Source organism: Hippocampus comes, unplaced genomic scaffold (assembly GCF_001891065.2).
Source record: "Hippocampus comes isolate QL1 unplaced genomic scaffold, H_comes_QL1_v1.1 scaffold2, whole genome shotgun sequence".
NCBI lineage: Eukaryota > Metazoa > Chordata > Actinopteri > Syngnathiformes > Syngnathidae > Hippocampus > Hippocampus comes.
The window spans coordinates 1,355,933-1,383,858 of NW_017805139.1; the positions used below are offsets into that span (position 1 = coordinate 1,355,933).

General features: G+C 41.8%; 3 protein-coding genes and 1 long non-coding RNA gene across 7 annotated transcripts in view; 3 read left to right on the forward strand and 1 right to left on the reverse strand.

The window, feature by feature from the left end:
• fam189a1 (family with sequence similarity 189 member A1) overlaps positions 1-8,882 on the forward strand; it is a 92,394-nt gene extending 83,512 nt beyond the window's left edge. For 2 of the 3 annotated variants that reach the window (XM_019867571.1, XM_019867573.1), the window contains exons 7-12: positions 2,895-3,030; positions 3,771-3,849; positions 3,916-4,692; positions 4,838-4,909; positions 5,343-5,665; positions 8,053-8,882. In XM_019867571.1, the coding sequence (XP_019723130.1) occupies positions 2,895-3,030; positions 3,771-3,849; positions 3,916-4,692; positions 4,838-4,909; positions 5,343-5,665; positions 8,053-8,250 (1,585 nt within the window). In that variant the 3' untranslated portion in view covers positions 8,251-8,882. The remainder of the gene's footprint in view (positions 1-2,894; positions 3,031-3,770; positions 3,850-3,915; positions 4,693-4,837; positions 4,910-5,342; positions 5,666-8,052) is intronic. The other variant, XM_019867572.1, reaches the window with a different exon arrangement.
• Positions 8,883-11,860: 2,978 nt separating this feature from the next.
• golm2 (golgi membrane protein 2) lies at positions 11,861-23,382 on the forward strand. 2 transcript variants are annotated; one of them, XM_019867354.1, is made up of 10 exons: positions 11,861-12,935; positions 17,911-17,965; positions 18,087-18,189; positions 18,541-18,631; positions 18,771-18,894; positions 19,328-19,411; positions 19,635-19,913; positions 20,076-20,207; positions 21,938-22,105; positions 22,801-23,382. In XM_019867354.1, the coding sequence occupies exons 1-10, from the start codon at positions 12,609-12,611 to the stop codon at positions 22,875-22,877; spliced, it is 1,440 nt and encodes a 479-aa protein (XP_019722913.1). In that variant the 5' UTR covers positions 11,861-12,608; the 3' UTR covers positions 22,878-23,382. The 2 variants fall into 2 exon arrangements, with proteins under 2 accessions (XP_019722913.1, XP_019722914.1); XM_019867355.1 differs by lacking the exon at positions 21,938-22,105 and having other exon boundaries at positions 11,862-12,935.
• On the reverse strand, positions 23,301-25,462 carry LOC109514349 (uncharacterized). Its single transcript, XR_002167975.1, has 2 exons — positions 24,527-25,462; positions 23,301-23,855 (listed from the first exon to the last, which is right to left on the reverse strand). It is a non-coding gene; the product is annotated as an uncharacterized LOC109514349 (long non-coding RNA).
• The window catches only part of ctdspl2b (CTD (carboxy-terminal domain, RNA polymerase II, polypeptide A) small phosphatase like 2b), a 15,404-nt gene continuing 11,331 nt past the window's right edge, over positions 23,854-27,926 (forward strand). The window contains exons 1-2 of the mRNA XM_019867356.1: positions 23,854-24,011; positions 26,271-26,464. Of these exons, the coding sequence (XP_019722915.1) occupies positions 26,294-26,464 (171 nt within the window). The 5' untranslated portion in view covers positions 23,854-24,011; positions 26,271-26,293. The remainder of the gene's footprint in view (positions 24,012-26,270; positions 26,465-27,926) is intronic.

Below are 27,926 nucleotides of genomic sequence, written 5' to 3' on the forward strand. Positions count from 1 at the left end.
CTAATTACATAATGACCAACAGGTGTGTAGCCGCAGGGGGAGCCCTACAGTGCCACCTGTTGGTCCCAAACCGAATCATGAAATAGCTAAGGTATTAACGCTGTTTTTAATGGTGTGTTAGTCCTATGAGCAAGGTCCCAGGTACTTTTACAACGAATTAAATTACCTTGGTAAAGAGGAGATATGATAAAAGAATAATTCTACACCTGTGAGGTAAATTATAAATGATTGTGCCTCCACTTTGCAGGAAAAATATCATGATATGACCTTTATATCCTACTAAGAATAATTAAAGTAACTTGAGAGTCAATGTACAACAGAAGAAATACACACAACACGGTAAATTTAAATACAAAGAGTATGAACTTTGAGTAAAAACAAAACTATTAAACACACAAATGGTCCATATATATGGTGGTCCATATATTCAACTCAAATGGTCCTTCGTAAAAGAAACAAATCTGTTTTTCGTTGCAGGCCTTATGTTGCTCGGCTGCGTTGTGACCTTCCAAACGTAAAAAAAAAAATGGCCCCTTCACTTGCCATGCAAGCAAAATTAAACTGTCACGTGCACTGTGTTTGAATGGTACTCACGAGTCCTCAGTTCCAGATAGATAGTGATGGGCGGCAAGATACGAAACCACGTCCACGCACTGGCCAACAGAGTTGGCTAATCCCAAAGGATAGGCCAGAGAGCTGACAAAGTACAAGATGACTTTATAACCACACAGCAGGAAGATGATGAGGGTCCAAAGAGAGCTTCCTTGGTCCCACTACATCGGCTACAAACATACAGTCGACTCTGCATCCACTTGTTTCAGAGGCTATTTTTTACCACACGGATTCTCTAGTGTCCAAGTCCTTCACTGCTTCGCGGCCATCGAGAATGACGACTGGCCTCTTAAATGGTCCGTGCATGACTACGCCCACCACTACCTAATTGGACATTACTGATGCATCATCCAATGACAATTTAGAAATAATCAACTTAGACTACGGCTTTTTTTAGCTTAAAATTTTAGTCTGGGCTACAAATGTTCATGCACAGATCATAACAATTAGTCAGAGTATGTGATTATTTAGTTCTGCAACTGCTTTGGGATGCATACAGTATCTTCAATATTATACTGTGAATAAGTAGGTGATTCCATGTAGGATACATTTGTTTGATTTCAGTCATGCATTTGTTGTCCATATTGCGGTTAATCACAAATTGCTTCAACATGTAAATCATCGAAATCTATACGTTTACGTGGAACGTCAACTCTCTCATCTAGTTGGCCGACTGAGCAATCACTCGACAATGTAATGTAGCCACAAATCTTGAGTGGGGAAAAAAAACATGATTAAAATGATGTAGTTGACTGGTGATCAATCCAGAGTGCACCCTGTCATTCACAAGTCATGTTGATTGCAATACATTTCAACTCACCCGTGACCCAGAAGAGAAAGTGGTCAAAAATGGATGGATGAAGAGATGGATTTAGGTTCTAAGACCAAGTGACACTAAACCAAACATTGTTTCATTGGTTGATTAGTTTTAGATGCAATGCTTGTTAGTGCAGTAACTTGCAATGGAATAACTCATTTTATTTTAAAGTATAGATCATAAACCAAGAGAGAGTACTGCTGATGGAGTCAATGCCCTAGAAAGCATGCACATCTGCTGGCCAATTATGCTATAAATATAAACATGACAGGGATAACAATTTATAGGGTTCCTGTGCAGAGCCAGGAGTGTTTCATGACATCATCGCGCTGTAGCTCGTGGGAAATCTCAGGTTGTATTTCTTTCTCATATGAAGGGATTATTTTAATTTGAGATACACATGCATGTTGGAGGGGGTATGTTTAAACATTTTATAATTTACTGTATTTGCCAAATCAATCATCTCTGGCACAGACACACCAAAATCAGAACAGCCTCATGTTAACTCCAGAGCAGTGGTTCTTAACGTGGGTTCGATCGAACCCGAGGGGTTCGGTGAATCGGTCTCAGGGGTTCGACGGAGCCTCTGCCATGTAGGTTAAGACACGCCCGACTCAACATTTAGTTATGACACGCCCACCTGGCCATCACTGGCTGCCGATGATCACATTACATTGCTTGTTCAATCAGTGCTGCAGGAAATTTAGTACGCTCAGTAGTCAACGTGTGACTGTCGTGGTAGTACGTCATCCAAAATAAAAAAACGTATACTTATGACTTGAAATTGTCTTTACTTTTTTTCTGTTTTTAATAAATGTGTGTTTTATGTGTTGAATTTGTAAAAAGTCATATTTTTGTTTTTCACTAATGAAGAGTTCGGTGAGTGTGCATATGAGCTGGTTGGGTTTGGTACCTCTAAAAAGGTTAAGAGCCACTGCTCCAGAGTGTCATTAAAGGTCAGATGACTGTTAACTTGTCTGTCGATATCTGCTGTGCGCTGTTCTACCCCTAGGTGGCAGTACCGCGCAAGACATGGAGCTCAATGTGTGAGCCAGGTAGCTTTGAGTAGTTTTCCCCAATAATATTTAGTTTGGTTGTCTTAAACATTAAAGTGGGGAAACTATGCAAAAGAATAAGAATGTGAGAAGAGAACAAATACATTTAGGTATTTTACATATTAGTGTATTAACGTTACAGAAATACAAAAAAAAGTAATATTTTGCTAATTGCCAAGGTTACTGACAGCTGTGACATTAACCTTAAACTTAAGCACTGTTGTATGAACAGTGTACATAATGTAGTTTAGTGCTGAAGAAAATATGGTTGAATATGGTTCTTGTGATCATTTTCTCCGAGTTAAATTAATTACTGGCACTAAGCCACTAGCCCTTTGACACTGTCATTCTCTCGCTACTATGATTTATTAATGGTCAGAAATATTGGTATTACTGTATGTCTTTTACAGAGGCCTGCACCTGGATTTCCCCCATCCCCCCTTTAGTGCCATTTATGGGGTGCCTATCAACAGCCCCGGGACGCTATACCCAACTGACTTGCCCCCACCATATGAGTCTGTGGTTGGGCAGACTCCTGCAAGCCAGGTGAGGACGATCACGACTTCCCGATAGGCTCTCTGCTTGGTGAAATTGATTGCAGTGCCCATCAGGTATTTTCTTCATGTCCATTTCTCACGTTATGCATTTTAACTGCATCTTCAAGAATCTTCAAAAAATCATTTGTGGTGTCACACAAAAAAATATATTAGCCCATTTTTTTAAGACGGTCGCACTGTTTTATATTCACTTTGTGACGCATTCCATTTCCCTAATTTTCATGTGATCAACTCTGAAGCTTAATGTTGATTTCCTGTTCCGTGAAGGCAATACTTTATCAATTTATTGTTTTGTTCTTTTCCATTTAATCCAAAATCTAAGTTAAAAAATATTCACACACACCCCCACCACCACCAAAATCAAATTACCCAATCATAGCAGATTCCAATTCAGATGCAGGTCAATTACCATTTCAAAATAAATAATAAATTGTAAGTACAAGAAACATGTCTGTTACCAACTTGTATGATCATTAGAAGCATGTCAGATGCTGTAAATACAGAAGCTACATTTACAGCTACAGTTACAGTTACCAGTTTAAAAAAAAAAAAAAAATCCTTATAAAGTGATATGGTCTTATAGTGCCCCCTACTGTTCCGGTTTGCTATTGAAGACCCCAGGCCTCACAACTGTAAATTTAAACACGACCAAAATAACTAAATAATAATCATTAAAACGGTGAACGAAACTAAAACAAAGTTATTCTACTGATAATTTGCTGCTGACAGGTCACCACCAGTATCGAACAACAAGCCACTGAATCCAGTTTATGTGACAGAAACACAACAGCAGGACTCAGCACTCAAGGTAACACTTGGCTTAAAAAAATGTTGTTTTCCTCTTACTGATGGTGTATTTGTTTCACATTCTCAGCCTCTGTAGACAGTGCATCCCTGATGGTCTCAGAAGTTGCCGATCATGACCACACTTGCTCCTCCGAGGATTTGTGTTCTCTAGAAGTCCAAGGCTCGGATTCCTCTCCCTACAGTACACACCAGACTGCACCGACTAATGGAAGCTGCACCAGCCTTGAGCTTTGTACACGCACACGCTGCCATCATTTCTTGTCCAACACCAACGCTCGCCCCAGTGACACTGGATTCAGTGAATCCTCACATACCCAGGAGTCCCTCGAACGCTCTCCAGACTGGTCCTCCGAAAACTACAGTAATTTGGATCAAGAGGATTCTGCAGACAACTCGCATGTATGTGACGAACTTAGGCCTTCCATGCACCTCTGCGATGAGCTTGCATCAGCCAAACATTTGCCAGAAGAGCCGCCAAAAGTGTCACCGCATTCTCTCATTAAAGCACGAATGATGAGTCGGAAACTCCCGCTTGCTGTCGCCGCCTCCCCACCTCTTCAGCTTTGCTCCCCCACCTCAGTGGCCTCCTCTGGGGGAACCTTAGCCATCAGTCCCTTAGCTCCCTCTCCCTCTCCATCTCCTCCCAGCAGGCTACGAGGCCCCCGGTTGTGCTTTAGTGTTTGGTCCTCTTCTTCTACTCCACAGCCCCCCTCTACCTCAACTCAAAGTGGACGTTCACCCGCAGAGAAGCCTCGAGGGCTCCGTGCAGCCAGGAGGTACCGCAAGCTGGCACGTATTGTCCGCTCCAGCAGCGACCCCATCTCCTGCTCCTCCACTACTGGAAGTAAGAGAGATTTGTTTTACATCTGAAAATTGCATCTCACCATAGTCATCCACCTGTTAACTGTCGATACACGTGGTGTGGCTCCGACTAATTTCAGTGGACACAATAGTTCACGTTCAAAGATGGTCTTCGTCTTCTTTTACAGGAGAATCTTGTGTCTCCATCTCTGCAATTAATGCTTCAACTGGAGATTCAGATCGTACATCACCAGAGCAAGGTAAAGTTTGAAATGGTTTTAAGCTCTAGCGGTTTTAAGGGCTGGAGAAACAGTGCCCCCAAAAGATGGTGCTTTTCTTTCTTTCTTACTAATATGTATGTTATATTTAATACAGAGAATTGAAACTATTTCCACATTTGTGTGTCCAAACAAATCAAAATCTAAGGATTATTCTCATAATCCTTTAATTGCAGTTTTATCATTTTAATTTCCACTGTAGGTTTTGGATGCTCTTTACTTTTTCATCTTATGATGCCCATTAACTGTAATCATAACACTCAACATTATGTTTGCCTCAACCTACATAGAACTAAACCTAGGCTTTGTTTCCTGTTCATCCATAATCCTTACCCAGTGTAAGATTTAAAATTGATACGCCCCAAAGTTGATGTTTCTTTAGCGATGCTCATCTGTTGTCCTTTCTCGTCTTCAGAGCAGTCATGTATTTCAGCGGAGGCTATTGGAGGCAAAGCAAGTCGCATATGCGCCAAGAAGCATCAAAAGGAGAGCAGAAAAATAGACCTTCACCTTAAAACAAGAGCTCTGCAAGCACACGCCCCCCATGAACGACCACAGTCCTTGGCTGACCTCAAAATGTATAAAGACACTAAAATATTGGTGGCCAAGTTCCTGGAGCATTCAAGTTGTAATTTACCACCTGAAGTCCAGCAAGTTGTCAACAATATTAAATGTGTCATCAAGTCAGATGAGAGACACATGGAGGAGGCCATATTTAGTGCCAATGTCATAGACCAGGTAACTTTATCTTCCAGTCTCTCTCTCTCTCTCTCTCTTTCTCTCTCTCTCTCTCTCTCTCTCTCTCTCTCTCTCTCTCTCTCTCTCTCTTTCTGAATATGCGTGATCTTTTGCAATTGTAGTTTTCGGTGATGTACCACGACATCATACTAACAGGTTTTTTCCTAATACTGTAGTGTGGCTGCCTCTAAAAAGAAAAACTGAGTATCGATCTATCCATCCATTTTCCGATCCGCTTTATGCTCACAAGGGTCGTGGGGGTGCTGGAGTCTATCCTAGCCATTTTCAGGCAGTAGGCGGGGGACACCCTGAACTGGTTGCCAGCCAATCGCAGGGCATACAGAGACGAACAACCATCCATGCTCACACTCACACCTAAAGACAATTTAGAGTGTTCCATTAACCTGCCATACATGTTTTTGGTATGTGGGGAGAACATGCAAACTCCACACAGGCAGGCCGGAGCCGGAATCGAACCCTACACCTCTGCACTGTGAGGTCGACTCGCTAATCACTGGAACACCGGGCCACCCGAAAACTGAGCATTGATATTTTTATATAGCTGTTGTGCTGGGTCTTATTCGGTGTTCGCAGGTTCTCCCTATCCCTGTGTGGGTTTTCTCCAAGTACTCCAGTTTCTTCCCACATTCCAAAAACATGCATGGTAGGGCACTCTAAATTGTCCCTAGGTGTGAGTGTGAACATGAATGGTTGTTTTATGGAATCAATAATATGTTGCTTGAAAATGACTTCTTCCCGAATTTTTGCCATAAATGGGAGATTTGAAACTGACCTATAATGACTGAGACTCTCTGGGCCAAGCAAGGTCTGTTCACTTCAGTAGGAGTCTAATAACATGGATCATAAAAGCTGCTGATACAGTGCCAGATGAGAGTGAAAAATTTAATTCAATTAATAATATTTAAAATGGTAGGTACCAAGATCGTAATGAGTTTGCCAGGATGCACATCAAAGTACGCAAGCTGTTTGTTTTGCCGCACAAACCAGTTTTGTAAAGCTTTAACGAGGGGGTTGTCAGACAATTATTAGCCTTAACGCCCCTATTAACATCAATAATCACGGGATTCAACGGGGTTTTAGGAACTGTGCCCTTAATCTCGTCCCTGATGAGCTGAATCTTCTGTTTGCAAGAAATCATGAGCTGAATGGAAGGAGGAATTGACGTTTTGTTGCTGTTGCGTGAGCATTCCTACTCTATCAAATAAGTATTTAAGGTTATTTTTATTAAGATTGATTATTCTGGAGGAATAACTGGTTTTAGCAAAAGAAGAACCTTGTTTTATTTCAGCAAGCTATCACACACCATGCCTGACGGAAGACCTCAAGTTTAGTCGCACACCATTTGCGCTCAAGCTTCTTACTAAATTGTAAAAGCGAGCACGTTTCATCTGTAAAAACCACCAAGTAAACCTCTACAGTCTTAGTGCTGCTACGGAGTTGAGCACATTTAACAGTACAGCATTGAAACAAGTGCGCTAACGTAGTTATGAGCTGTCACTCGGAATATTTTTTTTCTTTGTGTTATGAGCTAAGATTTGAGGTGCCAGCAAGCTTTACAGATATCCTGCTGCACATGTGCAGTGAACAAAAACGGGAGTTACAGTCGCCAATGTGTTTTCAACCATTTATTGAACGGTTTTGACAAACATACAAAAGTACAACATTCGAAAGCAGAAAAGAACACTGAACTAAACTCCTCAGCCGGACTGACTCAAGGCGATGACACTCTCTAAGCCACGGCCATTAAAGACACATAAAAACACATGACTATACACATTTGTCTGTGTGTGTGTGTGTGTGTGTGTGTGTGTGTATGTGTGTGTGTGTGTGTGTGTGTGTGTGTGTGTGAGAGAGAGACTTACAGTTTAATCACGCCTAGTAAAACCAGTTTTTCTTTACACTTTACAATACACTGCTGTTTTTCTTTATTACAAAAGTGCAACAAAAAATGCGTGGGAGGCATGGGAGGGGGGGTGGCTGGAACAGTTTATTAGTAATACAGTTTATTTCAAAGGGGGATATTGATTTGATATATGAGTAAATTGAGTTAATAGCTTTGTCACGGGACAAATTAAACATAAAAGTCAATGTACCACTGTTATTGTCACTTCTGGCGTATTTGTCGTCGTATTTAAAGTCCCTGCCAAAAGTGCTGCAATGGCAAGGTCAATCCCTTTGTTCTCTGGAAATAAAATCTGTAATTCTGAAGTTTTGTCTTATATTAATCTTTTGGTCTGAAACCCAAATGTCTTCACTATACAGCAAAAAATAAAGGAAATGACCTTGCCGGTCCAATACTTTTGGAGGGGACTGTATCACTGTTAAGTGGCAATAATATTGATGCTCATGTTTCTGTTGGTGCACAGGTGATGACCCAGTGCATCAGTGGCAGTCCCAGGAAACGTGGCCAAGAGGATCTTCACCTCCAAAGCTGCGGTGCTTTGAGTTCTTCTCCTTCCATGCGCCGTCCCAAAAATCTCTCTCAAATTACCGGCACCAGTACCAATCCCCTGGACTCACCTTCCTTTGAACAAAGCCTTGAGTGCAGGGAAACTATTCTCTGACCACCATCTTCACAAGGACCTGCATCTAAGCTATGAGGGCATTCCAAAGTGCTCATGTTGCAGCAACACCTTTGTTGTGCAGAAATTCATAAGCAGTTCGGCATTGTGAGTTCAAGTTTGCACAGTATGTCTCTTGCGTAAGAAAAGGGGAAGAGGCTCAAACTATATCTTCTCGAGCCCCAAGAGAGTCTGCACAGTCATTAGCAGAAATAGTAGCAAACTCAGACTTGAGCCTGCCTGTCTGTAGTGGCTTTTTTTCTCATCAGAAAACAGAATGTTTCTCCCTCAGGGGATTTTTTTACGCTGAGTTTCAGCAAAATGAAACACATTGCCGCTAAGCTGAGATCTGTCATTCAGAGAAAAACGATATTGTGTTACAGTCTTGGTATTTTTCTTGTCTTTGTGTGAAACGGGAAGAAATGTAATAAATACTGTATGAATAATTCAACTGTGAACTGGAGAGAATGGGCTTTACCAGCCAATGCTTGGCAATTTTGTGGAATTATTACTGATAGGGTGGTGAATATATTGTGGTGCCGCTGGTTCAAGAACAAACATGACAAACATTTTAACTTACCTCATTGTGTTATATTTCTTATCAGTGTTACAATAAAAGCTAAGTTTGTATCTTTTGATTTGTGTTGTTATTCCAATAGAAGGTGTAGTTTACTGTATACTACCTTTCGGACAAAATATTACAAATATTTACTGTTATTATCGAGATAATTTGTTTTTCGTGCCTTTTCCATGACAGCGTTCCCCTTTGCGAAGTCACCTACCATGATCCTGCACAGACTTTTTTGTGGAACGCATCTACTGTAGTTGTCTGTCATGGAAATTCGTTTTTATGTTCATATAAATACAGTACTGTACTAAACTGGGTTTACATTTTGGTTTTTTTCCAGACAATGGTCTGACAGAGGCTGAAGTGACAGCCGAAACTGTCAGCTATAGGTACGTGTTTTTCTATTCACCAAAAAAGACCATTGTATGGACAAAAAGAGAGTGTCAACTTAATTTAACCAATCAGTAGACAAGATGAACATGGAAGATACGGACAGGATGCTGTCGTTTTACCTCCGCCGCCGGGAAAGATTAGAAATAAAGCTCGCATGCCAAAAAAACCCCACCTGAGTTTCAACCTCAGCTGCATAGATAAACCAAAAACCCCGGCAAGCCTCAACATCAACACTTCTCAGAGAACAAATAAGGACCACTGCAAGCAGAACAGATATCATCAATACGGAACTTAACGAGCGACGGGAGGCGTTGGGAACACAATACATGCCCAACCACAACATGGACAAAGCAATAAAAATGCATTTAAAACAAGTATACGAACAGGAATTTATTTACAAATACCGGAAACGCACACATACTAACCAGTACTTCCTCTGGACTTCAGAATATCCCACGTCAGAGCACTATACAACCGGACTAACATGATACCAAACAACAAGTATAGACAGGAAGAAAAAAACCACATACAACACGCCCTTACTCTCTGTCAATACCCCAAACGGTCAATCAGCAAAGGAAAACTGCAAGACAGACAAAACCAAAAACAGCAAAAAAGCAAGAAAAACAAAACCGAAATAAATAACCAACAGTGAAAATAAGGACTCAATAACACTTCCATATATGTCAGAGGAATTACAGGACCCATTCAGTCCATCATGAGAAAACATCAAGTACATACAGTAATAAAACCATACTAGAAATCGTGACAACTTGTGCAGCCAAAAGACGCCATAACACCGGACAAGAAATGTAACATAATCTATGAAATCCCATGCAAATCATGCCAAACACAAAAACAAAAAGCAGGACAGGAAATCAGCCATAACAGACAAGTGCAGAAGAAATAATCACATCATGTACTGGGACAAGAGGAAAGCCATCACATCAAAAAACAATTAATTTAAAAGATGGATCAAGGAGGCAATCGAAATAAGGAGGCTTTGAGATGGCACCAGCAACAGGGACGAGGGGATTATATACTCCCACAGGCCAAGGACACATTGTTTCAACAGTAGCGGGGGATTGGCGCGCAGCCTTGACCAGGTCGCAGAGCCTTATTTTGAAGGTCTCCCAACCCGGTCAGCTGTTTTTAAGACATGTCACAAGGAAGCAGTGACAACTCTGACGAAGGCTGAAGTGACAGCCAAAACTGTCAGCTAGGGAGGAGCTTTTGTCTCCACCAAAAAAGATAATTGTCTGGAACTTTAAACCTAATTTAAGAAAATGAGTAGACAAGATGAATGTCATAGTAACAGTACTGTGCTGAAAACAATCTTCAAATGCAATAATAAGTCAATATGTTTAGAAAATAGATTTAAGCAGTTTTGTGGGATTTTTATTCTCTTGGGTTTTGATTGGCCGCTTGGAACCCTGCATTGTCGGATTGAACTTAAACTTCAGTTTCAAGCGTCTGGCATTTTAGAAGTCCTCTTGGACAAAAAAATTAAATTAAATAAAACAAAACTCTGGCAAGTGGTTAGCGCATCAACCTCACAGTGCACAGGTCATGGGATTGATCCCGGCTCCGGCCTCCCTGCGTGCACTTTGCATGTTCCTCCGTGCTTGCGTGGGCTTTCTCCGGGCACTCCCACATACCAAAAACATGTATGGCAGGCTGATTAAACACTCTAAATTGTCCTTAGCTGCGATTGTGAGCGCGGATGGTTGTTCGTCTCTGTGTGCCCTGCGATTCGCTGGCAACCAGTTCAGGGTGTCCCCCGCCTACTGCCCGAAGACAGCTGGGATAGGCTCCAGCAACCCCCGAGAGAAGACAGACAGACAGACAGACAGACACACGAACGCACACACACACACACCCACACATGCACGCACGCACACACTCCCACACACACACACACACACACACACACACACACACACACACTTTCTCGCTCTCGGACAGGCTAACCTCGCGTCACTCACTCAGAGTGGTACTGTATTCTGTTTTTTTTTTTTGTTTGTTTTGTTTTGTTTTTTTTAATCTACAACGAGCTGGTGCGCGGCCGGATGTAGATTCAACAATGACTTTGAAGGCGCATGTATAATTATGGGCGGAACACTCTGTCTTTGGCATTTAATGACATCTGAGTGTTGATGTACTACTGGTGCCATCGGATAATGTTTAAGCTTTTGCCAATTGGAAGTTCTAATTGATATCACGGTGAATAGTTGTTTTGGGTTGAGATCAGAACCCTTGAGTAATACAGTATGTTAAATTATTTGTCTGAAAGATTTCATAAATTGCTGGATCATGATCTATTCTTTTTCTCTCCTCGTCAGGCCAGTGGACCTGGATTTCATCTGTGCAAAGACAGTAATTTGCGAACCAAAGGAAGCTTTTGATTATTTTTTTTAATTCGGCGTCCTTGAGAAATATTGTGCACCAATGGTTTAAACTTGTTTCATAGCTTTATTATTTACATCCAATAAGCTATCTCCTGATTGTGTAATTGCAAAAATGGTACTGTAACATCAAGTGATACACTGCAAACTCCAACGTAGTGTCTCGTACTGGTTCTACGGAAACAAACCGCGTGCCACGTAAACACACAAATCGCAATTCAGAACTTTTATTTTGAAAAAAATCCGCTTTCGCTGGGGAGACCGTGGTGTTCATTCCGGTTAACTCGACTATGGACAGAAATCGGACGTTGCAGGACAGGGCTGTGAATCAAAGCGCGTATTCTGAAGGTTTGCTAGAGTTTACCTGTTTGCATTGGCTCGGGTTGAAATTAACCTCGCGCTGAATGTTGCAGGAAATAGGCGCCTATTGCGTTCGCATTTCCACTCATTGTTTGTAGCGAATGAAGGGCTGTCTGGAGTCGGACTGCGGTAGTGTTTTGGGGGCTAACCTTAATTCGCAATCGAAGACAATCAACACCCCTGTTCAATTGTTGCACCAAACCCCTGAGATAAAAGTGTGATCGCGACGGAGACTTTTCCCAAATTTGGGTGAAAGAACTAACCGCTAATGCTACATAGCTCGAGTTAGCTGTATCACTTGCGCGTCCTCGCGCCTCTGCCACGGAGCTGTGCGGAGATCCACTTCCACGTAACGTCTGCTGTGCAGTGTTCCACTGTGCCAGCTGGGCTAGGCCACATCCTTCTTGGACTGACATTGGGCGGACTTTGAGGAAGATGTCCAGTATGCGGAAGGAAGACGACGGGGAATAAAGCGTGAGAGATGTGAGAAGTCTTGATCGTTCATGATCTTCGTGTGGGGTTTGTGTTTCTGAGCGGTTGCCGCATACACAAGGCATGTCACGTACACCGGGGAAATACTCTCTTTGAGCCACAAGGTTAAAAGCTGAAGTGACAGTTTTAATTTTTGTTCGGACATGATCGGTTTCGGCGCAAACCGACGCGGGGGTCGACTCCCTTCCTTCATCCTCATCTTTCTCATGGCGATCATCGCCATACTGGCGTTCAACTACTGGACCGTGTCCAACAAGCACGGTCGGTTACTGGATGAGTTGGTCGAGGTGCAGTCGCGGGTGAAGCGCACGGACGCGGCGAGGAGCCGCCTGGAGAAACGCAACTCTGAGCTCATGGCGCAGGTGGACACGCACAGGAAGCAGCTGGACAAGAAGGATGGAGACTACAGCGTCATGGAGGGCAAGCTGCAGGCCCGAGATGCGCTCGTCAAAAAGTGCACCGACGAAAAGGTAGTTTCTCCCGGAGCTATGTGCTCCTTTTGATTTCGCACAAGTCCGCCACTGCAGTTGTTGTCGTGCCACAGTATTTATTTAGCCGTGGTTATTTGTCATTTGTATTGTCCACGTCCAAATGTTCTCTAAACAGAAGGTTTCACTGTGAGAGTTCACAGTCACCGCGTGTCGTTTTTTCCCCCCACCAAGTCCAAGTTGTTGCTTGGATGTAAAATAAAATTTGGACTGATTTTATGAATAATTAACGTGAAGTTGAAATATGAGCTTGTGGTTCAATATGAATCCCTTTTCTATACATTTTCAGTTTTACAATTCAACAAGGCGGATAATTTTGCTAGTTGTCATGACACTTGCAATTTATTTCCCAAGAAATATTTATCCCCACAGGATGAATAAAGTAAATCCAATCGATTTCATGTAATATTTTTTTGGCTTTTGAAGCAGTATTTACCAGGTTTTGTGCATGATTTATAGTTTTAGTCAGACGTTATGGCTGGATAGTGGATAAAATTGTAATTTGAATCTCATTGTACCCTTAGGAGTACAATAGCATATACTCCTTTTGTATGCTTGACCCTTGGTTTAAAACTTTTGCACAAACTGTGTATGTTTTTACAATGGAAAACCAACTGTCGGCACCTTAATGTCAACTTATTAACCTTCTGTTGTTGCCAGTACGTCATGAATTCACCCTTCGGAGGTAGACCTACACGAAACCCATTTAAAGATTTTCCACCCCCAACACACAGGCCAACAGGTGGATGGACAAAAACATGTACTTCCTTGTTTGCGTCGTGACAAGTTTGTTCAAGGTTGTGGCACCTTTCACTGAGCCATGAACGTAGTGTTTTCAAGACCACATACCTGACAATCTCCCATGACCTAATTTTTCTTGTGATTTGGTCACCTTTCCCTAATAGTGTAATAAATTATATTTTACGCGCACTTGGTCTGCTCAGAAATATAAAGGATATCTTAATCTTTATTATGGTGGGCCTCTGCTTTAAGGACTAAAGACGTTCTGGAACATGGCTACAAATTCAAACCTTGAGTTTACCAAATTACCACGTCTTTAAATATCTGTAACAAGATCTTATTAAAAAAATACCCCAAGGATCAGTAGTTACAGTACACTGTTTACTTTCGTTCTGGAGTCCCATTAAAATACGTTTGTTCTGAGTGGGCTGGCCTGCCTCAAGGTACCCTCCATTGTGGGGTTTGTCAACCGTTGGACAGTTTTGTGTTGTCATAATGACTGGCTACAAATGAGAGCTATTGTTCCCCTTTATGACATGAATGGTTCCCTTTATTACTTGTGTCCTTGTTGTGTTCCATTAGTTAGTAGGTACCATGAGTGAATGTTGTGGCGCATTTAGTTAGGGACATTGTTGCTTATGACTGGAAGCAAGTGGCGAATGTCTGCTCTTGCCTCTTCTGAAGAAAAACTCTATACTTCAGTCAAGTGTGAAGCGTGTGTCTCATCCTAGTGACTCGTCATCACCACAAAACTGTAAAATACTTTGTACTAAGGTAAATAACAAAGATTATACACAGTGACTTTGATAAGTAATTTAACTCTTGATTACTGGTCTGGAAATAATGAGTTAGATTGCACATGACATAAAAAGTGGTAATTGCATTAGTGGCATCACTATTTACAGGTAGTTCCAAGTCAATTTTTCACATTCATGCATCTTTAGGGCTATTCTCATGTGTTGTGATGCCAGTTTGGCCCAGCCAGTCCTTTGCTGTCTCATACATCTTGGGCTCTTGTCACTACTGAACATTTTTAGAGTCCATTATTCTGTTGGTTATTCCATAGATGAAGCGGAAAACATTTTATTTTGCATTAAAGTGCAAACAGCTCCAATGCGAACTGAAGATCATGGATTGAAGGAAATAGTATCACATCACCTACAAAAAGCAGAGAGGTAATACTGAGACAATTAAATCGGAGGCCCGCAATGCCTTAGCAGCAGCTAGAAATTCTCTATCTAAAAGTTTTAAATTGAATTGGTGAAAAAGGGCAGGCTTGGTGGAGTCCAATGCTCAGTGAAAACGAATTAGACTGGCAATGCTGACCAAACTCTTGACACCGGTCGTACAAGGATTGAACAGCCCGTCCTCGGGCGTCCGATACCACATACTCCTGGAGCACCCCGCACGATATTCCCCGGGGTACACGGTTGAACGCCTGTAGACTGGCTGGGCGACCTCCCATACACCATTGAAGACCCTGTTGAGGGTGTACAGCTGGTCCACTGTTGCATGGCCGTCACGAAAACCACCTAGAGCTAGATTCTGTAGCCAGGCATCGGACCGCCACAGCACCCCAAACCTTTTGGCCCCTCCCACAAGTGGTGAACCCATGGGAAGGGGAACCCACATTGTTCTTTTGGGCTGAGCCTGGCTGGCCATTTTCTGAATCTGAACTTTTGATGATATTATTAACATTAGATAATGAGATCCCTGAATTCCTTGCAATTATATGTTGTTCTTAAACGGTTGGGCTATTTGTTCACAAAGGGGTGAATGCCACACTGTCCTTGATTGTGACAACTGGGCCTTTTGGGGTTGCTGTTTTTTACACCCAATCATGACACTCAGCTTTAATGTTAATCACTTTAAACATTCTTCAGAGGGTGGGGGCGACGACAGAGAAGGCTCGGTCCCCCCAGGTTTTGTGCTTGGTCATGAGGATGGCGAGGAAATTTGCATTTGAGGACCGGAGGTGGAGGAAGCAGTGTATGAGTGGAGAAGGTCGGAGGGGGCCTATATGTGAAGGGCTTTATAGGTGAGTAGGAGGACTTTAAATTGAATATGCTGGCGAACAAATGGAGCTTTTCAAGGATGGGAGTGATGTGATCATGGGAGCGGGTGTGGGTGAGAAGGCAGGCGGCGGCTTTCTGGATGTATTGTAGTTTATTCAGGAGTTCGAAGGTTGTGCCACAGAGGAAACTATTGCAGGAGTCGATGAAGGTATGATGAGGATTTGAGTGGTCGTGAAACAAAGTGAGGGGTGGAGGCGAGAGATGTTCTTGAGGTGGAAGAAAGCTGTTTTGGTGAATTGGGTGATGTGTTGTACGAAAGAGAGATTATTATCAAACAGGACACCAAGGTTGCGACAGTCAGAGGACGGGGACAGGGTGGAGTTGTCACTGGTGAGGTTAAAATTGGAGTGAGGGAGTATGGACCCATGATAAAAAGGTGAGATTTAGAGTAGTTGAGAATGAGAAAGTTTGTTGGTTCCAGTATTTAATATCAGAAAGACAGACAGGGTAGAGTGTGTTGTTGGGGATGGATTTGGTGGAGATGTGCAGTTGAACGTCATCAGCGTAGCAGTGGAGGCGGAGAACTTGATGACAAATGTTTTGGCCAAGGGGGAGAAGGTAGAGGATGAAGAGAAGAGGACCAAGCACAGAACCTTGGGGGACACCTTGAGACATGAGGTCAGTGGAGGAGGAGCAGTTGTTGATGTGGATGAATTTTTGCCTGTTTGAGATATGAGTAGAGCCAGGTGACGACATTGTCGGTGATGTTGAGGAATTGCAGGCGAGAGAGTAGGATTGTGTGGTTCATGGTGTCAAAGGTGGCGGTAAGGTCAAGGGGAATGAGGATGGAGAGCAGGCCGGAGTCGAAGGGGAGGTGGAAGTCATTGGTGATTTTAAGGAGAGCGCTTTCAGTGCTGTGTTGTGTGTGTGCAATCCACATTGAAATTGTTTGAAGAGTTGGTTATTGTCGAGGTGGGCTTCGATCTAGTATATGACGACACATTCTAAGATTTTCTACAGAAAGGGGAGGTTGGAGATGGGTTGGAAGTTGCTCATGTTGCTGGTCCCTCTCTCTGGAATGACCTCTCACTGAACATTCGGCAAGCCCCCTCGCTGCCCATCTTTAAAACCTGCCTCAAAACTCACTTGTCTTCTTTGGCATTTGACTCAGCATGACTCATATTTGATCTTAGTTTTACTGTTTGGTGCCTTCTACCATTTTGTTACTGATTTATTGCTTTATTGTTGTATATATCTTAGTTGCTCCATGTACAGCACTTTGTATGCAGCGACGGCTGTTTGAAAGTGCTCTATAAATACAGTTGAGTTGAGGGTTGAGTCCGGCTTTTTTGATGATGGGGTTACAGCAGCCAGTGTGAGCGAGGTGAAGTTGAGGGAGGAATTGACAATGTTGGTGACAAGGTGAAAGATGGTGGGGAAATCAAAAATTTCAGACAAATAAAACGAACTTGGGTAAGTTCCTGCAGTAACCCTAAGATCTCGCATGGCGCACACGGGTGCTACGGCACCCTGGTTTGGAATCACTGTCTGATATAATTCATTTGACTTTGCCAGTTAGTTAGGATGACTGCCAAATTGTGAAAAATAAACAAATTCACAGTTGTGGTAATACAGCAAGCAATAGGCCAAATGCTTCTAGTGCTGTGCGAGTATGGGCCAATAGGGGGCGAGAGAATGAGGGGAAATTGCGCTCTCCGGCATGGTTCACATGGCCTCGAGTCAGTGAAAAAACTGATACGAGACAAACAATATAACCAGTAGAATTTTATGTTGTCATAGTTTGAACTAGGGATACAATACGACACGTCTTTATTTTTATGTAACACTTTCACAACAGCTGCAGCTGTAACAAAGCACTTTACAGAACATTTAACATAAAACAATAATAAAACAGAACACAACATAAAACAGTGACAATAATACAACTGTAACATAACGTCTCAGTGTACTTGCCTTGTTGGGTAATCACTTTATTTATAGAAGAAGAAGAATAATCGGCTTGTAATTGTCAAGATTTGAGACAATCCTTCCTTGATCTCCAGATGGGACATTTGAGCCTTACTAGGCAATGCACCACAGACATAAGATTAATTTAAAAAAGTAAATAATAATGTGAGGGGAACACGTGTTTTAGAGTACCGGTACAATGGCCTTTCTTGAACTTTTTGTTTTCTGCCTAGGTAAAGATGCAGGGTGATTTCTCAGCTCAAATGACAGAAATCCAACGGCTGAAAGGTAAGTCTAGCAAATGGCAACAACCACACGTATTGAACACAAGACCTGAATAACCTGCTTATGCCAGGTACCAGATACTATGAATTAATAACTTGAATGTATTGTATTTTTGTGTGGATAGAGCAACTGAATGATTTGAAGCAGGAATTTATGAAACAGGAAGATCAGCTAAGAGACGTGAAAAAGAATAGAACCACCTTGGAGAGAAAGCTGGAATATGAAAGGTATGGTCATGACTTCTGCTCTGTGTTTCTTATGAACTTGCAGTTTTTTTAACTGAGACACTTAACATTGTCTATAATGAACAAATAAAAAAATCTATAAATTCCTGAAGCCATTTGTTGTGCACATTTTGAGAGCGAAAAGCAATGATGCCTCAATGATGCCTTGCTGCAGTGTTCAATCAAATTGCTCCAATGTCACCACTGTACCGCTAAATTATTGAGAATTTCATGTCATGAATTAGCTTTCTCATTTATAAACCACCCTAATCGGTTTAAAGTTTTATTCATTGCTGTTGTTTAGACTCATGTATAATCCTTGATTGACACTTGCATGTAATATGTATTTCCCAGTTTACAGTGTGGGCGACAGATTGCACAGCTGAAAATTGAGTATGAAGAATCAAAGAAGACGCTAGAAGAGGAAGTTGTAAAGCTAAGACGAGTTAGTAATTTGCTCATAAACTGCATTAATCTGCTCTTTGTGTATAGTGCACAATGTAATGAATTTTTTTTGTATTTTTGAATTAAGTCCTGCTAAATTCACAATGTGCAATTTTGTCTGTCGTCTGGAAACTTCTCAGAATGCAATTGACAGCCAAAAGGGCGTAGTGGCTGGAAGACATGCTGAGGGAGCGCTGGGCCTGGCTCCGGCTGAAGAGCGCCATACAGTGGCAACTCACCGACGTGACAGTCCAGATTTAAAAGGTACAAGCTGCTGATCATGAACCGTAAAAACTATACAGTACAGTAACTAATATGTTCAGCACCAGTCAAAAGTTGCAAATTACTACTGTCCTGTGTACTGTTCATCATATTGCGAATGTGTGCCTAAACGTTTTGCTGGGTATTAGTCATTTGTGTGCTGTAGAATGCATTTCACAATAACCAGGTTTTCAGAACAAAGTACTACACCTATTTGTGTTAGTAAGGATTTGTCTGGAGTTGAAATCAGCATCATGTCCTGTGTTTGGCTTGATTATTCTCTTGTTGTTTTGTTGTCTGTTTGAGAGGGAAGAAATTTCATCTTGCTGTATGTTGCACATACAGCGCATTTGACAATAAGGGTGACTTGACTTGATTATGTTGTCTCAAATGGACAGTTTATTTTTCTTTACTTACACGAACTGACATTTTACAGATGTCATGGGAAAGCCAGGCAGTGATGCTGGCATGCCTGGTATTGAAGACAGTGAGGTGGGAAAACTTGATGAAGTGCATTTTGGTAAGTCATTCAGTAGTTGGTTGATCTGTGGAAATATTCTCGAAATAAATGTCAATCAAAAAACATTACAGAACAAAATTACAGGACACACAGCGTACGTTTTAAGTACTGTATTCTCTTGCCTGCATAGTGTGGTTATGCACTTGAAACTTTCCATTATCTTTCCAAAATGTACCACCTTCTTCGATGTTATTTCTGACTTAGCCTCTGCATTTTTCGACAGAATTGAAGAAGCCAGCCATCACTCTGAAGCGTGACGAAGCCCCTGATGTGGTTCTGGGTGCTGGTGCTGGACCAGGCGTTGGGGCAGCTGATGGCCCAGGGGCACAGGGCTTATCTCTCGACCAACCCCGGCTCCAGCAGGACAGAGGGGAAGGCCAGGCAGCTGTGATTGCCGCCCCTGGTGTCATCAACCTAGCAGACAAACCAATAATATTTGAAGAAGACAACAAGTCAGATATCAAAGCAGATGAAATGGGTGAACAGCAAAAACAACTTGGAGGTAAAATCTGCACTCCAACCATTCTACTGGTGCTAATAATCATTTGGAGAAAAAAAAATCATGTATGTGCACGTGTTGGGGCAAACGTTTTTTTAACGGGTTTGGAGTCATTCATGCAATTTTGTAGCCATATGAGATAAATCTATTTCTTGTCCTTGTCAGCTCCAGATGTCAAAGGTGCAGGTGAACGTTTGAAGGGGATTCCATTGCCTGCCAACCCTGCCCAGGTACCCAACCCCATCCAACCACACCACAAAGAACAAGTTCCAGCAGGGGCACTCCGTCATCACCAAAGTGAGTATGACCCGGGACATTTTTGAAATTCTTTTTTTTTTTAAACAAAATAATTGGTTTTGAATGGATGCTGTAAGATAACCTTGCAAGTACAACATTATTATTGGATGGTAGTACACCTATTATGGTTATCTTTGCACTCTGCTGCTGCCCTATGTCTGTCAGGTGTGCAAATACAAAGTTGCCCATTGCTGTCTGAATATATCTAATACCGGTACTCTACTACAGTACAGTACATTTTGATACTTTTGGGGGGCCTCCTGTATTCAGATTGTCCGTTTTGTGCTGGTCACATTAATTAATCACAACATTCAACAATTTATACTACTCTAGATTAGTACCTGTGGATTATTTCCAATTCTTTTACACATTATGTAACAGGACATATGGTTGAGCTTATAAATTTACATATCTTAGGGGATGTAAACTCGTGAGCACAATTGCAAATCTCAAGAGAGAAAGGAAACCTTGTCATTGTCCATCATCATGATGGATTCATGGATTCAAAATCCAAGTGAGGATTATTAGCCCTTCTGTCCAGCCCTTCAGCCTTAAGGATCACACTGAGGGTACAGGGTTTGAAGAGGGGACACATGGCACTTCCCAGAAGATCCTTTACTACTGCCTGGCTTCTGCTCTGCAACCAGTTTTCTCCTCTTTCCCGTTTTGTAATAGTATTTGCTTCTGCCTGCTGTCAATATCCTGGTAACAACCCTCCCATCATCTGTTTTTCCGACCATTCTTCTGCATCTATCTCTCTATATTTGCACCCATTTTCCCAAGATCCACCAGAAAAATGTGTTTTGTTGAGGCGGTGTATTGGCAAGAGTAGCTCCAAATATTGCCCGTCTTGCTTGACTCTGGAGTTTTACCCTCACCTGGTCGGTTCAGACAGCTAATGAGGGTAGTTTATGACTTAGGTGTACTGATGTGTTTTAGCTGAAAAAATATGACTGCTGCCATCTGGCATGTTTAAATCCCCAAGATCCAGAAGAACAATATGTCGTACATTATCACATTTTGTCATATCATATATTGTTAGTATTTATCATCTGTAATCGTGGTATTTTTTTCCATCACTAAAGGAGAAAAGCCCTATTTAATCCTTTAGCTCTGCATTACTTTTCAGGCACCAAATTGTATTGCAAGTAGACCATGATGAAGCTCTACTTGCGTGCCGACTGGTATATACTTTAAATAAAAGCATGTCTAAGATAGGGCGGCGCAACCGATTGGTTAGCTCATCCGCCTTAGTACTGAAGACCCGGGATTTGAAATTGGACTCCAGCCTTTCTGTGTGGAGCTTGCATGTTCTCCCCGTGCCTGTGTGGGTTTTCTTCAAATTTATCCCGAAGCGTGATTGAGAATGTGAATGGCTGTTTGTCTATGTGTTCCCTGCAATTGACTGGCAACCGGTCCAGGGTTCGACACTGCCCTGCAGTGCTTAGGTCAAACAAAAAAAGTCAAGTAAACATGCGTAGTATTTGATTCGGTAAAGTGCAAATGGTGGGCTGTATCAAACAAAAGCAGATCTCAAGTAGAACAAAAAAAGTCACCGTAATGCTCAGTAACACTGATTAGCCACTCTTTATCCATTCATCTCCCCTTTCTGCTTCATCCCTGAACCCTTCAAGCATTTACTATGCAGTATTTCAACCACTCCTTCTGTCCCTTCATTTGCCTTCATTTCTCTCCCTTCCTGATGAGGCCCCCTTCTCTGCCTCCTGCAGGCCGGTTCTTTGACGAGATCGAGTCCCCAGTAGATCCGCAACATGGCTCTAAGCTAGCGGACTACAATGGGGACGATGGCAATGTGGGTGAGTATGAAGCCGACAAGCAGGCTGAGCTGGCCTACAATGAGGAAGAGGATGGTGATGGTGGGGAGGAAGACGTTCAAGGTGAGCCAGGCAGGGGGACTGGACTGCTTGTCCAGATGTGTATTCACCATTCCTCACTTGCTCCCCCTCACCCCACTCCTCTTCTGCTGCCAAACCTCCCTCAAGCATTTCCCCCAGCAGTTTGTGCTTAGAGTAGCTCACATTGCCATGAGTTTGGTCCTTGAATCCATCATCAGTGTGTAACATTGTGTTTCTGGGCTCAGAGAAGAACTGCAATGCATGCAATCCAGTTTGAGTACAAAGAAAGGCACAGTAATGATCTCAACACATTTTCTCTGACCGAGGAAAACCAGGGTTCGGGGAATGTCTCGCCATCTACTGTCCGTGCTTCATTTTTAGCTCTCACACCTGTCTGAGCTGACACACATGTAGATAATAATAGCTCAATTGTATTTGACGATGTCTGTGTGTTCTCCTTGAAACATTGAAATTCACACCATTCTCATTTTTTGGCATAATTTTTTTTGGGGGGATGCCTCTGCTTTTTTGGGGGGTGCAACAAATTTGAACCATTGTCTGTGGTTATGTTTTCATATAATTTAGATTAATTGTATGTACTTCCCATGCTGACTAATTTGACCGTGTTGAACTTTCTTCCAATATGAAATCTAAGATAATTACAGCATCAGAGTGGTCTTGTCCACAATAATGCCTACTTCAAACATTTCTAATTGCTTTTGCCTTTTTTTTTCCAGATGATGATGACCGAGACATGCAGGGGGGTCGGGCTCTGGATTATGGAAAGCGACATCAAGCCATCGACATTCTCTGAGGGTGAATTTTGTACAGTAAAATGTCATCCAAATATCCTGACTCTCTTATTTGGACATCAGAATCATTCAGAAATTATATCTTGCAACCTTAGTGTCATGGATCACCTCCACAAACAGATTACCGGTACTACTGATGAATTTGAATAATGTTACCTAACAATACATGCCCAAACAATAAACAGTATGTAATCAGTTGATGTATGAATTGGTAATGGTTAGCCTAGGACAATATACAGTAAGTGGTCTAAACATTGACAACTATTTTGCTGTAGGACCGAGTGCCTCCGTTCATAGCGGAGTAGTCTAAAATAGCATAGTTTACACAGCAACTTTTTATTTTGTTTTTGTTTTGTTTTTGCTGTGCTGGGATGTTTCTCAAAAATTTGGACTACCACAATTTGTGGACACTCACAAGGAAGACATTTTTGTTTACAGTGGTGGAAAAGCCTTTGAAATGCCAAGGACTTTGCTTACAGTCTATTAAATATTTTTTTTGTGAACACACATCAAGTGGTCCTCATCCTCTTTTCTAAATGATCTTACTAATGGTTGTTAGACTCTTGATGATGATAAGCAAACCATATTTGAATACTTGGAGCTATGCTGTTATTGTCCTTGAGTATAAGGCCGTGACATCATGTGAAAGTCTTTGAGTATTAAGTCAAGTCCAACTTTATTGTCAAATTAATTCATTACAATTAATGTTTTTTTCCAGTAGTTTAACTTGAAGTACAATGAATCTTTACTGATAACCATATTTACTGTACAGGTCCTTCATTATGTGTAATATAACAGGGTACATTTTTGTCAAAACGTGCTTATTTGACCGTTTAGATTTGTTAAAAAAAAAAAAAAAGTCCATTTGATCAACTTTGATGATGCAACTCTCCTCTTGGATCAACTGCAGACTTGGCTGGCTTGCGTTTGAGAGGTAAGGGGGCGTGTCTGTGTCCATACGGGTATTTACCTCGCAGAGCCTGAGCAGAGGCGGGAAATGGCGTCTGTTAACAACGGTGTGTCATTTGAGAAACGGCTATTGAGATCAGAAATTTAGCTCCATAAATACGAAAACTTACTGGCTCCGTTGTGATGGCATTTGGGTCGTGAGCGCATATTTCGAACAACGCCGTGATGTAAGTAGCCATCTGCACATTTGCCTCGTGTTTTATGTAATGTTGGCTGACGACAAGCTAAATATTTTCCTTTCCTGCCTGTGCACATCTGCTAGCCTGAAGCAGTTTTTACCCCCCCCATCGAAACTAAGCTGGCTCTATGCTAATGGTGCTAAGCTAAGCAACATAGCTTCGGGAAAGCTAACTTCGGCCTTACCTGAGTACAGCTCATTCTTGGCCACCGTAACAAAATTTCAACGTCACTGGCTGAGTGCCAGTGCGTAAAATAACATTCACCTAAACGTATCGGTGAATAGTTGTCGCGACTCGCAGTTGTGCCTTGTAACTTTCTGTGGGGAAAGCGAGCAGACGCATTCCACGACTGAACTGAGGCTGGTTGGTTAGCCAGCTAGTAGGCATATTTACCATTCATCTTTTTAGGTCACTAAAATAACGCTTGCCGTGTCTACCTGTCGTGCCGAATAAAACGTGACCATTTGTTGAAAATTAAATCACGCGCAACAGCGATAATTTACCTGGTGTTGCGAGAAACAACGAGTTTACCCGTTTGACAGCCTCAACCGCGATTGTCACGCTTGCAAATCAAACGACACGGCAGTTGACAAAAGGAGCATATAAACCGGTTGTCACAAGTCACTCGCTGCTGAATGTTTAATGACATACAGTAGTTGGTGTTATATCCTGGATCTCGCAATGCCGCATTGATTTGCCAGAGCCTATAGCTGGTTACCATAAGCTTGTTTTGCTTCAGGATCTGCTTTTAAATCACCTCGTCGTATATGTAAACGTTGCTAAATTGGTCTCCACTTGACAGCAGAGGTAACATGTTGCGCTGAAGAACCCGGATCCGCGTAACGCTTTTTGTCTTTAAATGTACCTGATAGCCTGCGACTGCAGTTATTTAGGTAGCTGAGATTTGCTGGACTAACGGTATTCGAGTGAAAAATGAATGTGGGTGGGGATGATTTGGTTTGTCTGTGCATACGTTTCAGATGCACGCTTTACTTGCCGGATTCGAATAGGGAGACACGACAGTGCGTCTCCCTCGGCGTTGCCGTGGCTAACGCTTGCTAGCCAGTTCTGTTTGAAGCAGGCATTCTTATTTCCCGCTCGCTTACTTGCCCCCAGCTTCAGCGACGGGGCTCGCACGTCAGAATATCCGAGATTGATAGCTACAGGCTTCATGTTTTTCGTTTTGTTTTTTTACGCAGTATATCGAACCATGGTAGGTATACTTAAAATGTGTTGAAAATGACAATGGTTGGGCCAATTTTTTATCAGTTCATGTCTTCATTATTTAGTACAGCGTATACATTGTTTGTAACTGGTGGACAAGCATTTTTTTAAACAAAATATTTAGGCACCATTCACAGGAATAAGCCGATTCTTCTGACCAATCAATTGTTAGTCAGTGTTTGCCATTCATATAAATGAAGAGCTTAATGAAGCAGTAGGTGTTTTTATTTTTTAAACATGTTTTCTTTGAAATACTTGATGTACTTCCTCTGGATATGTCCAGACACATTTTCAGTCTGCTCCTGTTATGCAAGCACAAGAGGCTGGGCTTTCCTTACAACTTGTGTTCTCTGTCTTAGGTTTTCTTCGTGTGTGAGCCCAAAAAAAAAATAGGTTAAAATTGTAGTGAGCAAGTGTGTGTTTCCCAGATGCATCTGAAGTCACCATTTCAATGTGCAGTGCTGTGTTTAAATTAAAATAATTTTCCAATCCATACAAAATGCTTACGAATGTGTACAGTAGAAGATCTATTGTGGTGTGTGTTTAGTGTACCACTCAAAGTTAAGCCAGCTGCTGCTGCCGTGATGTAAGTGAAATGGGATGTTGAATACATCCAGATGTTTGCAGCAAGGCGAACCAGTCCTAGTAAAGTATACACAGATACGCCCTCCGAGTCTTGGTTATTTTAAATGTCAAAGAAGTGTTTGTCTAACTTTAAAAGTACTGTTTGCTTCAGCTGTTACTTCATGTAATAGTATAGCAGACACATTGAAAAGACGTTTGCTAGCTCTGTTTCATAGCATATTACAATAAATAAATAAAATACATTAATACACTTAAGGACAGCATACTACATACAGCATGAACCAAAAACTCTACAATAGGTTAAACAAATCTTATAAATTATAAAAAACATTTTAAAAAAATTATAATTCAGTTTTGCTGATTCTCTCAACATTTTTTTTGTTTAGGATTTCCTGTTTATTGTTTTACTTAGGAAGCGTTTTTTTCTTTCCGAAACAGTTTTACATGTGATTGCTACAACGATGAGGCTGAGAATGCGTAAGGAGGCGTCTCAGCAGCCGATCCCCAGTCTGACGACTCGTCCATCTAGGACCAAGAGAAGGCATTCAGAAGTCGAAGAGGACACTCCTACCAGTGGTGGCAGGGGATTGTTCTCGACTATCAAAAAGTTCATCAGAGGAAATGCTGTTAAGGTAACTTGGACATAGGTTCTTGATGAAAAGTGTATTCTTCTGACCCCCACCTCAGTTTTAACAGTGTTGGATAATCTTCGTCCTTTGTAAAACGTATTCATTCAAACACCGCATTTCTTGGTAGAATTTATTTTTCGAAACCCATGTTAGATTGCAGTGACTCATCACAGAAATCCATTTAAATTTTCGGTGCGTATTCAAATAGTTACTGTGCGACTGAAGATAGTCAAGTAACAAGTAGAAAACCGTAATTGTCTCTTGCACAAAGCAAACAGTATATTTAAAATATTGTATTCATGGTTATATTAAATGTTCTATAAAATTGAGTTATTGTAGCTGAAGCTGTTGGTCAAAGTGCTATATAAATAAAATTGTATTGAATTATCTTTTAGAGGTGTCAAAAGTAATTGTCCCCTAAGGCGTAGAAAAAAAAGTAGTGTGTTTCCGGTAACCCGACCGACCGAGAATTTCTACGTCGAAAAAAAACTTTACGGTCGGCATTTTTTTCAAACAACCCTCTACATTTTTGTGCAGAGGGTTTACATCGGTGCAAACTTTCGCGATATTCACGTTGAGCGCGTACGTCGTTTGCCCTGTCGTCTGTCAACAACATTGAAACATGGCGGCGGCCGCGATCTCCGACGACAGTTTAAAACGCGTTTTCTGTGTTAGTCGCGTGCTCGCACCGTAATGTTAAGAAAATAGCATCCATTGATGTATCGAAAAAATAAAGCGAACTATTTGATGAACACCACGGGCCGAGTAAAAACCGAGGTCGGAGGCGGGGGCGCGCCCCGGCCCCCGAGTCCGGAGCGGGGAGAAAACTAAATAGGCGGTGGCGCCGCGGAGCGGTGGATTCAATGTCTTCTTGTTTTATGGTTATCTTGTTTAAATTTTTGATGGGGGGAAAAAAAAAAAGATAAAAAAAAAACTTTGTCCGACCTACCGACCCTATGCTCATACATGGCAATTTTCCGCGGATCCGCGGAAATCCGCCGTTTTATTTCTTAAATTGATCATTTTTGTGAATCGTCTAAATCCGTTGAGAAAATTTTAGGGGCGGTCAGGTACCTTATCGTCGAGTTTTCACGAGCTCTCCCGAACAGTCTCTCCGTTTTCCGTTTGTAAACAGCCCTGCGATTGGACGTGTATGAAAGCTTCAACTAATCAGATCACTGAAGGCATTATTTGTTGCGGAAGTCTTAGCTCGATTATAAACGGCCCAGCGATTGGTTAACTACAAGCGATTGGACCAATCAAATTGCATGTAACATATTGTTTTACCTGATTCATGGCGGCCTGTTCGTCTCGCAAATTCATTGTTCTGGGATCGTTTTGAGCGGAATTATGAAAATTTTGACGAAAGATCAGGAGTCTTCAATCCTAGAAATTGACTCAAACGTCAAGAATAAATTCCGATGGGACTGGCTTGACAGAAAAGTCACTGTAAAGGGTAAAAATG